General features: G+C 48.4%; 1 protein-coding gene and 1 pseudogene across 4 annotated transcripts; both read right to left on the reverse strand.

The window, feature by feature from the left end:
- Window positions 1–41: 41 nt before the first annotated feature.
- On the reverse strand, window positions 42–4,625 carry LOC114787624 (S-arrestin-like). 4 transcript variants are annotated; one of them, XM_028975359.1, is made up of 16 exons: window positions 4,476–4,625; window positions 4,115–4,198; window positions 3,970–4,030; window positions 3,796–3,840; window positions 3,263–3,462; window positions 2,198–2,257; window positions 2,051–2,118; window positions 1,490–1,625; window positions 1,319–1,403; window positions 1,179–1,251; window positions 942–1,079; window positions 785–862; window positions 690–704; window positions 556–608; window positions 450–459; window positions 42–362 (listed from the first exon to the last, which is right to left on the reverse strand). In XM_028975359.1, the coding sequence occupies exons 2-16, from the start codon at window positions 4,160–4,162 to the stop codon at window positions 260–262; spliced, it is 1,173 nt and encodes a 390-aa protein (XP_028831192.1). In that variant the 5' UTR covers window positions 4,163–4,198; window positions 4,476–4,625; the 3' UTR covers window positions 42–259. The 4 variants fall into 4 exon arrangements, with proteins under 4 accessions (XP_028831192.1, XP_028831191.1, XP_028831193.1 ...); XM_028975358.1 differs by having other exon boundaries at window positions 4,380–4,480; XM_028975360.1 differs by lacking the exon at window positions 4,476–4,625 and adding an exon at window positions 4,355–4,375.
- A 1,810-nt stretch (window positions 4,626–6,435) lies between these two features.
- LOC114787646 (claudin-15-like) lies at window positions 6,436–7,524 on the reverse strand (annotated as a pseudogene).
- Window positions 7,525–11,063: the final 3,539 nt, after the last annotated feature.

The raw sequence follows: 11,063 nt of genomic DNA on the forward strand, positions 1-11,063 counted from the left end.
ATTCATTCCTTCATTTGGGACAGTCAGGAACATTCCCACAGTCACCTTTTCCAAGTTAATTTTATTGGTTTTCATTTTGTTACATGAAGGGTACAGCAGACATTAGGGACAGACAGAGACACCGAGAGACACAATTGACATTACTGTCTGTAAATGGTTGCAATTACCAAAGTGTACAGAGACGTCTCCTACACCACCTGAACTACACCTACCCTAAACCCCCACAGCTCCCCGACGCTGCACCAGCTGTGAGTCTTCATCACGCCTCCCCTGCCGAAGCATTTCCCTCCTCCTCATCCTCAGCCATACCCTTCATGTAGGAGCGTTTAAACTCCTCGAACACCATCTCATCCTCTGCTTCACTACACACAAACACATGGCAGTTTCACCGAGGATCAGACACATCCACCGATAAATGTTCAGATCAAGCAGATCAAACGCACGCTCACCTTTCCTTCACTTCAGAAAGCAAAAAAAAACAAAAAAACAGAGTGAGACTGTGGCCCAAACACACACAGAGTGGGCGATGACTGCACACTCATCCACACTGATCACCTGCTTCAGGTTTTGGGTGCATCAGCCGGAACGGGATCTCCACGCCCACCTCACTGACAACAGAGGACAACGGCCAATCACTGGGGCAGCTTTCGTGCTATTTTAAAGTCTAGGCCACAGGAAGTCCGACTCACCTGGTACCCATAATCCTACAAACCAGCAAGAGAACATGAATTAAACATGGATGAATGATGTTGAGGGATAAGGCGTACAGGCCACACCCACTCACCCGCCCACGACAAGCTTCACCATTACTCTGTAGCTCACCATGATGCCCAGGACCTCTTTCAGAACACCGTCTCTAACACTGCAAGACACACACAAGTAAAATATTAACCTGCACACACACACACACACACACACACACACACGTCTCTCTCACTCACACACTGCTGGAGGCCAGATTTGTGTCCTCGTGCTTCAGCTTGCCATCGAGGGCAATGCCGAGCCTATCGCGGTTGTTGGCCAGCAGGGGCAGCAGAGTGTAAACCTTCTGCAGCTTCTCACCGGCTCCCACCGAATCCCTGGAGAAGACGCGGCTTGTCGTCATCGGTGCTTCAGCTCACCTCACCTCATATTCAGAGGAACCGGTGGGTTTCTGCGAGTAAATGTTCTCATCTTACCCGCTGTCCTCCAGGGTCACTGGCTTCACGTAGCTGTCATTGGAGTAAAGCACCACGGATGCCACCTGCTCCACTGCCGAGAGAAGCCAGGTCACTTCACGGCCGAGGGGAGGACGTATGTTTGCCCACGAGTCTCTTACCGGACAGAATGATGTTCTTCACAGTTTTATTCGAGCTGTTGTTGATGTTGACGTGGACTTTGATTGGCTCTCCGTGGTAGTACGTCTGTTTCAGGGCAATGACGGTGACCTTAGTGGCTAAATTCCACCCCCGCTGACTGAGGATGTGTGCGGCCGGACGGACGGACCAACCTCTTTATCCAGACTGGCCTCCAGGTGCAGCGGTTTGTCCGACATCATGAAGTCGCGGGTTGTCTCCACGGAAGGGGCGGGTCCAGGGTTCTCGGGGGCGTACTGAACCTTTCGGATCTTCAGGCCCACCATGCTCCTGCCCGGGCAGAGCGTACCGCAACAGAGGTTAAAACGCATGGGTGCCAAGCGCTTCTTTCTGTGCACAAAACGCATCCTGTGACACGAAATGAATCATGTAATGATGGAACAAACTTGTGCTTTGTTGCGTTTTGTCAGCGCGTTATTTCCTTCACAGAAATGATTTTGAGCAGCAAAACAACAAAATGCATTTCATCCCCAAAATGACATCTACACCCATCATGTTGTTCTGTTCACGGCTGTTGTCGTGGTGCTGATCTCCGTTTAATGCAGAAAATGAATGGTTTTTTGGTGGACAAAATGCAGCAACGTGCAAGTCGATTCTGTCGTTACATAATTGAAATTGTGGCACAGCATGCATTTTACTCACAGAAAGAAACACATAAAAAAGCAGCGGCGTCAACAGCAACAAAAGGGACTGACCGCTTGCGCACTTTGGCGTCCTGATTCTCAGCACTGAACGTCTTCACCTCAAAATCCACAGCGCAGTACTGGAATGGAGCAGAAGAGAAATGGAAGAGATGGGGGTGCATATGTAAATCGTGGCTGTTTGAACGGTGGCTTTCCTACCTTGCCGACATCATTGGGAGCCGGTTGCAGGCCCACGGAGCATGGCAGGTTGTCGGGAAACTGAAACACGACACAACGTGTAAAAACTCCGGTTAAAAAGGAGCCTCGTCCACACCACAGTTATAATAGTTTGGGATTTTTCATTAGTTTTAGTTTTTATTTCGTTTTGATTTTTTGTTTTCAAAGGCAGAGGCAGATTTACTAGTTTTTATTAGTTTTGATATTTTGAAATTGCTTAGTTTTAGTTTAGTTTTCATGAGTTCCAGTGTTAGTTTTTAGTTTACCTGGCCTGGCTATGGCTTCTTTTTCGGGGGGAGGGCGGGCGAGAGGTTGGCTTGTCCAGGTACTCTTGGTTCGCCTTTTTGTGTCAGCTTTTCAAATGGACTTTCAGATTCGTGGGGTTTTTCCCCTTGAGAAATATTCCACATATTGTATCACCTGCTTCTACAACAAGGCACTTACTTTTATTTTTGACACTGTCACAATCAAAGAAATCCCCCCGAATAGGACTCTGCCGCTTTCTTCACGCTAGCCGGCGGCGTCACGGACAGACTATGGACACGTGACGTCACAGACCACGTGTTGCCACACTGGTCAAACACCTGGCTTAAAACTGGCAACGTGAAGTAAATAGATTTTAAATTCAACCCAAAAGGCTTATTACAAAGACGAAAAACGAAGGACATTTTTGCTATAATATTAGTTTGTTTAAGTTCGTTTTGTATACACACAGTTTACAGTTTCAGTTAGTTTTCGTTTTTTTTTTAAGTCTCGCTGTTATTTTTATTTCAGTTAACGAAAATGCTTTTTCAATTCTAGTTTTAGTTTTTTCCTTCGTTTTCGTTAACTATAATAACCTTGGTCCACACTGTGGACCATTGCTTGACGCTTGTCTGCTTTTTGGTAGAAATCGACTGCAATAAAACGTTGCGTGCAGAGTTTACTTGACTGGATGCTGGTGCTGAACGTCCATGTGTGAACGAGGCCTTAGATCTCATCTCACTGCCGTATTAGAAAACATCATGTGAAGTAATGGAATCGTGAGACGGGTGAAGGTGGACCCACCTCGAAGAAGAAGGGGTATGCGTTGGGCCCCAGTTTATGCAGCAGCTTCTCTTGAACCTTGGTGTGGATGCCTTTGTCGCGGTCCTGCAGGGGTGGGTACACCTGCCGGGTGGACACGTAGATGTCCCTTCGGAAGGCGATTCCCAGCACATCCATGTCATCCCGACCGTAGCGAAAGGTGCAGGACAGGGTCACGTACGCTGAGGTTGACATCGAGGGTTGCGTTCAGTCGGCAGTCTGTAAACCTTTCATTTCATCAAGCACCACTGCACCTCCTCACCTCAGAGTTCTATCTCATCACGCGGCAGCTGAGGTTTTCATGTTGGGGATGGTGCTACACAACTGTGCATCAACACAGTTCTTCATGAGGAAACTGAATCCTCTCCAACATACAGATAACTAGCAAGCAGTCACTTCCTGTTTCTCTCTGGTTATAAAAACTGTGAATCTGACCCCTTCACCAAGTATCTTATAGCCCTGGCAGAACATGAGCAAAGCAGGAGGCAGTCAGGATACAGATAAAAACCACAAACCTTTCTTCCCCTTCAGCACCTCAGGGTCCACCAAGACCACTCCATCTGACAGAAGAAGCACAGTTTCCATATGTTACTACCACAAACGTGAAGAGCTCTTAGTGAAGCTACAGACATCAGAAACAACCATCACTCGTGGATCTACTTCAGACGATAAATGTTTCTCCAGCTCACCTACTGGGTCCACATGGTCAACGTGATCGACAAAGTCCCTCCTGCCCATGTACACTCCAACCTTCAATGCAGTAAACACACACACACACGTTACCGTTTCTACTCTATGCTGTACAGAGCAAAGCAGCAGAACAAACTAACTCACCGACTTGTCTTTGGAAATCTTCTTGAAGACGACATTCTTTGGGCTCATCTTGTCTGAGAGATGGAGTGAAGATTCTTCAGCCTTCTTCAAGCACACACACACACACACACACCATGATGTTCAGGGGGTGATCAGCCATAACTGTTGTGACGAGTAAGTCTTCATAACTCATCACTACTGGCCACTACTCACTCACCACTACTGACCATACTAATGACTACTAGTAAACACATTACTCACTATGAACCACAGAACCCCTACTGACCATTACTGACACACGGCTCACACCTACTGACCACTACTGACCACACGGTACAAAAATACTGTGACCACACAGTATTTGTGTCTGACCACGACTGACCTGTGAGACGATGTGGAGCGTCACTGAGGACCGAGGAGCTATTTGTACTCAGACGTGTCGTCTGTTTAATCTGGTCATCTCTTAACATCACGGTCACACACACACACACACACACACTCCCTTCCTCACTGGTCTCTCCCCTGTGGCAGCACTGGCGGTTGAGCCGATTGGGTCGTTCCCCTTGGTCAGCACCGGGGAGGATTACAGTTCTGACATTAGCTGTCAGACGAGAGTCACATGGCCCTCCAGCTCGCACTGAACGTCCAGATCATCCACGCCGTCAAAGCGAAACCTTCATCCAGGCAGCCAATAAGAATGCAGCGTACAATGTGAGGTTGAGCCTACATGACTTTATGGCAGAAAGACAGACAGATCGACACACAGACCTACAGACAGTCAGACGGATGTTGCAGGTGACCTAGAGTCCATTGTAATCCTGCCCTCCTACTGTCAGCACCGTGTGATGTAGGGATTCTGACAGCACTGGGGGATTATGGGATGCATCAGGGACATATTAAGCATTATCTAAGTGAGGATTAAGCATATGCATCCATTCATACTACTCCATCACGTTTCTGCACACACGTGTGGCCTGTGGCAGCCTGTACACCCCCTGAACATCATGGTCACTTAGAGGCCACAACAAAGTCCGTCAAGAAATCTTATTCTTTCATTTCATTACAATTGTTAGCAAAATAAAAATCCAGCTTGGTTACAGTGTTCTCCTACAGACAGAAGCCAGGAGTGTAACGTAGTAAAACGTCGGCTTTAAACAGAAGTAACAACAGCAGAGGAAGTGAGTAGAGCAGCTCCAGCGGTGCAGCGCCTTCAGACGAACACTTTCGCCGTCCCAGAATCCGAGATGGGAGCCGATTTGTAGATTTTGTTCCCCTACTGGGGTAACTGCTGACACAGAAAACAAGATCAAAGTAAAGTGAAGTGATTGTCACATGTGATACACAGCAGCACAGCATACGGTGCACACAGTGAAATTTGTCCTCTGCATTTAACCCATCACCCTGAGTGAGCAGTGGGCACCATGACAGGCGCCCGGGGAGCAGTGTGTGGGGACGGTGCTTTGCTCAGTGGCACCTCAGTGGCACCTTGACAGATCGGGATTTGAACCGGCAACCTTCTGATTACGGGGCCGCTTCCTTAACCGCTAGGCAACCACTGCCCCAACATACAGGTGAGACGTAACATCCGTTACACGGGTGAGACACAACAAACATTCACAGGCGAGAGTTAACATCCGTTACACGGGTGAGACACAACAGACATTACACAGGTGAGACGTAACATACGTTACACAGGTGAGACGTAACAGACTTTACACAGGTGAGACGCAACAGACGTTACACAGGTGAGACGCAACAGACATTACACAGGTGAGACACAACAAACATTACACAGGCGAGACTTAACATACGTTACACAGGTGAGACACAACAGATGTTACATAGGTGAAACACAACTGACGTTACGCAGGTGAGACGTAGCAAACATTACACAGGCAAGATTTAACATATGTTACACAGGTGAGACACAACAGACGTTACACAGGTGAGACGTAACATACATTACACAGGTGAGACACAACAGATATTACACAGGTGAGACTTAACATCCATTACACGGGTGAGACGTAACATATGTTACACAGGTGAGACACAACAGACATTACACAGGTGAGACGTAACATACGTTACACAGGTGAGACGCAACAGACGTTACACAGGTGAGACGTAACAAACATTACACAGGCGAGATTTAACATCCGTTACACAGGTAAGACGTAACATATGTTACACAGGTGAGACACAATTTGAATAAGGTCAAAAGCATGAGCAGAGGGTAACAACTACAGTAGCCTATTAGAAGGGACTGGTTAGAGTATGAGTGGAGTATAAGTAGAAATTATTTGTGTGAGTTATACTGGAGGAACAAGGTTTAGTTCTAGTTACCCTTTGGCTCCAGATGAGGCTCTCTTGCAGGCGCAAATAACATGGCGCCTCCAAGGAGAGCCAGACAGCCCCCAGCCCAACACATGTAGAGTCCAGCACCCAGCTCAAACCTGACACACACACACACACACACACACACTGTTATAGACATCACAAGGAGATTACAGAGGAACTGCATGGATTCAAGGGTTGTGTGTGTCTGTAATTGCACTATATGCACCTGGTGATTCCGTACAAGGGGTTGTAAAAGTCGTTCACCACACGGGCAGCGTACCATGATGCAGTCACTATGGCACAGATGGACCTAAAGGACAAAGCCAGTTACAGTTGTGGACACATTAGAGAGACAGACAGGGACAACAGGTCTGTTAATCAGCCAATCACCTGCCAGGAGGAAGAGCCACGCCCCCTCCAACTGCCATCTTGGCCTTCGTTTCATCTCCGGCGCTGCCAATCTTAATGCACTTCAGACCCAGCAGAGACACAACGATGGAGACCACACTCAGCAGCAGGAGACGATCATCAGCGCCCGACAGGCCTGGATGTACCCTGAACAGGACACAGAGCTAGAGTTTACTGCATATTCCCTGAATTACAGCATAGAGCCAGAAATGTCCGTGCACGGCTATGAAAAGGAGCCATGTTAACACCTGACCCTACATCCACACCCTCCGATCTCAACCTTAAAAGCTTTAAAGGCTAACAGGAAGTGAAGTGGGTGTGGTCCCAGGTCCAGAGCATTGACCTTGTGTCACCACAATTTTTACTGGAATTGGCGGCGAGAGAATCACTGAGAAGGAGACCCTGCCGTCCACCACAAGTTAAAAGCACCATCTTTAACCAAAAAGCTCGTCCTCGTCATCGTTACCTGGCAGCGCCAGCAGGGACTCGAAAGTCTCGGCAGTGGCCACACCAGTGCTGTCCTCGGCGCACGAGTGCCACAGGTTCTCATACTGCCGGTTGGAGATGATGACGCTCCCAGACACGGTGGATATTTTCCAGTAGTCGTTGGCGAGCGCCGCACCGGTGATCAGCCAGCTGATCGCGCCCAAGAAGAAGCCGACTGTCTCCAGAGCCGTGGACATTTTGAACGTAACGCAGCGCTGCAGAAGCTGTGGGTCCGCGTCTCTGCTTCCCCTTCGCTCGGAGCCGGACTTTAGCCACTGAAGGCCATAAACGCCACAGCCACACCCGAGACTCCACCATCGATTAGAGCGCTGATGATGGGGAAGGGCGGGGATTTTCCTCCGCATGTACGGCGCCCGTAGTCTCGCCTGACGAAGAGGTCAAAGTTCACATGAGTAACGCAAACATCATAAACGACACATGCAGTTTTCATTGGATTATAACAGAAATTCGTGATGGACAGACGATTACTCAGTCTGAGCAATCGTACAGAAGACGTGTCTTCTGTCGCATCAAATATTAACCACCAGCACGTGTTAACAGGAAGGTGAGCTCCGCTGAGGGAGGAACTGAGACCTCTCTGAGCTCACAGTTTCTGTGTGAGGGTGATCATGAGTCTCTTCTCCATTCAGGTAAACAGAGGAATCTTTACGACTTCATTGGTTTATGACTTCGGTTAATGGTTGGTCATGTTTAAAGTCCAAAGTCTGATTGCTCTGCTCTGGCCAGAATTACGCTTCCACTTTGGCTCTCTTCCCTGTGGCCCCGCTGGCGTCACAGTTGTTGGTCACCAGCAGATGAAACCAGAGACCCAATACCGGTTCCTCACGGGCACATCCTTCACACATCCTGCTGAAGGTGAGGAAAGCTGAGGACACCTTTATCCAGTTTTGCTCAACTATCCTGTCCCACAACCCAAGAGAAGGAAAATGTCCCCAAAACTCCATAACCGGTGAAGACAATTCAACAATTCCCCTGCAGTCAATCTCACAAGGCCTTTATCCTACAGAAGAAACATGTGTTGGTGTGTAGCAGGTGGATAGTCAAATCCAATGGAAGCTTCACTGTGGTTAAGTTCATGACGTATACGCTATCACCATGAGCCAAGAACGCAGGATCACCAGGGGCCAAATGTTACGTCCTTTGGGCCTTAGAATGGTTTGGGGTGCTCTGTGTTTGTGGGCGTTTCCCTTTTAGGCTGTCTGCTGGGCGGAGATCGGGATTATGGTTCCGCCCACCGATTCCCATGTCAACTGCCAGCCAATCAGCGCACAGGACTGGAGTTCTTAAGGACCCTTCCAACCACCAGTCGGGGCTCATTGTTGTGGAGCCGGAGGAGGAGGAAGCGAGAGGAGAGTTTGGAGTGTTGTAGAGTTGGAGATTAAGCCTTTGTTGTGTGTTAGAGTGGTTAGTTGTGGCTTTGTTGTGGATTTGTATTGTCTCTCCTTTGTCCTCCTGTGGATTGTTGTGTAGTTGTTGTATGTAGCACTTTAGGTTTGGTTGGTTGTTCACTACTCACTGTAAATAAAAGCACAATATTTCACTTGGGCCTGGTATCTGTGTATTCCCACTGCACACATTCCCCTCGTTTGTTGCCCTGTTTCCCAACCCCTATACGGGGGACGTGACACAAACCCCAAAAACTTAACATCAATTACAATAATTACAATTTAGACACAGAAAAACAAAGATTCATTTTGTCCCACATAACTCACAATTCTGACATATCAAGATGTATTTTCCATGGCGTCAGGCGAGAGCAGACTGAAGTGTGGACGTTCAGATTGTCTGCATCGATTATGAGATGAATTTCAACACCCATACTGCACTGGACCACTGTAGCCCTGGTTCAACGAGAACCTGCTTACATCCAGTACCAGAACACATATTCAAGCATCTGAGGAGACGAAGAGAAGAGCAGCTCCTCTGCATCTGCTGGTGTGGGAGATGAAGGTGTAAAAGGAGACCCGAGTGATCATCTTCCCAAGGCTCCTCCATCTCTCCTGCCACTGTTACCTTAACAAGTTTTTATTTCTGTTCATGTCTTAACATAAATGGAATGTAATATAGGCCCACGGTCTAAACTGCGGAAAGTGTGCATGTGTGTAGTGTGCAATTTACACCAGGAATTCCTCTTCTTCCTGCAGAGAGGATGGAGTGATCAGCCTTTCATATACAGAACACCAGATTCCTGTGATTGTGCAAGTAGGGCATCCACGGGGTGGTGGTAGCCTGGCGGGGTAACACACTCGCCTATGAAGACCCAGGTTCACATCCCACTTACTACCATCGTGTCCCTGAGTAGGACACTTAACCCTGAGTGTCTCCAGGGGGGGACTGTCCCTGTAACTACTGACTGTAAGTCGCTCTGGACTGTTAGTCATCTGGTAAACGCCGTAAATGTAAAATCTCACTAACGCACATCATGTACACACAAGCAACAGAAGTGAAGTGTTGAACTGGTCTGTCAAGCTTACGGCTGATTGCGTCTCAGATATGCAGCTTAACCAGCTGCAACAGTGAAGAGTGCCTCACTTCACACCCAGGCGCTGACAGGCTCCGGGGCCGGAATGTTCCAGCAATGGTGCTTCTTCAGAAGACTTCTGGCCCTGCTGCTCCACATGGCTTCATGCGGTGAGTGTCATATCTGCGTCCACTTTATCTCCACTTAGAACTGTGTTTTTTTTTTTTTATTATATTCTTTAATTGCCAGCTTTGATGAGGGAGTAATGTATGTAGCGCATGTATTCTTCCTAAAGAATCATTCAAATGTAACTGCAACCGAGAGAGATGAACTTAGTGGTCACCGTGGTTTGAGGAGTGGAGGTGGTCAGTTGTGTAGAACATCTGCTGCAGTTCCAGCTATCTCAGGCGTCTGAAGTGATGAAGGTTAAACCATACTGGACACAGGAGAGGTGTCGGGAGGATGAGGCCGGCCCTGAACTCTTCTTTCTCCCAGGAGCCGGTCGTTTTCCTGCGCCCAGGAATCTCACCATGGATTCCCAGAACATGAACCACTTGCTCAGGTGGACTCTGCCCGCAGCGTCATGCAGACCAGTTTACTCTTCTGTGCAGTTTCAGGGGTGAGTCTGACATTATTTACCTTCAGACCCTGACAGATACCGCCGTCCCCAACCACTGAGACCTTCTCTGATCCTCCACCCAGGGAGTGGGAGCTACTTTTATCTGAATGGAAGCTGGGAAGATGTGCACATGTGTCAGAGGATCGTGTTGAACATGTGCGATGTGACCTCCGACCTCGCCACGGATTCGGATTATAACCTCCGCGTGCGCCTCGAGTGTGACGGGCACCTGTCTCCATGGGAGCATCTCAGGGAGCCGTTCAACAGGAGGAAAAGTAAGACGCCGTAATCTGTATCTCATGAACTGCCCACTGCTCACTCCGGGTGATGGGTTAAATGCAGAGGACACATTTCACTGTGTGCACCGTGTGCTGTGCTGCTGTGTATCACAAGTGACAATCACTTCACTTTATCTTTTCTTTTTTAATCTGTAACGGGGAACTGGTCCTGTGTTGTTACAGCGCTTCTGACCGTCGTCATGGGCGGTGAGCGTGCGGGTGACCTCTCTGTGGGTGAGGTTCAGTCCTGCCTCACCATCTCTCACCATCTCCTTGACGATCTGGGAAAAAGGAGACACTCTGAACGTAAGACCGTCTTCTTGCCACAGCGCTGTCCAGCCTGTGACAACCTGACCG

The sequence above is a fragment of the Denticeps clupeoides genome, chromosome 4, assembly GCF_900700375.1.
Source record: "Denticeps clupeoides chromosome 4, fDenClu1.1, whole genome shotgun sequence".
NCBI lineage: Eukaryota > Metazoa > Chordata > Actinopteri > Clupeiformes > Denticipitidae > Denticeps > Denticeps clupeoides.

Excerpts from the sequence above, each read along its gene's own strand:
- LOC114787624 (XM_028975358.1), bottom strand. Across the intron at positions 4,031-4,114 it reads AGATTTCCAAAGACAAGTCG|GTTGGAGTGTACATGGGCAG; the intron begins GTGAGTTAGTTT and ends ACTGCATTGAAG. Across the intron at positions 863-941 it reads AATCTGGCCTCCAGCAGTGT|TGTTAGAGACGGTGTTCTGA; the intron begins GTGAGTGAGAGA and ends TGTGTCTTGCAG.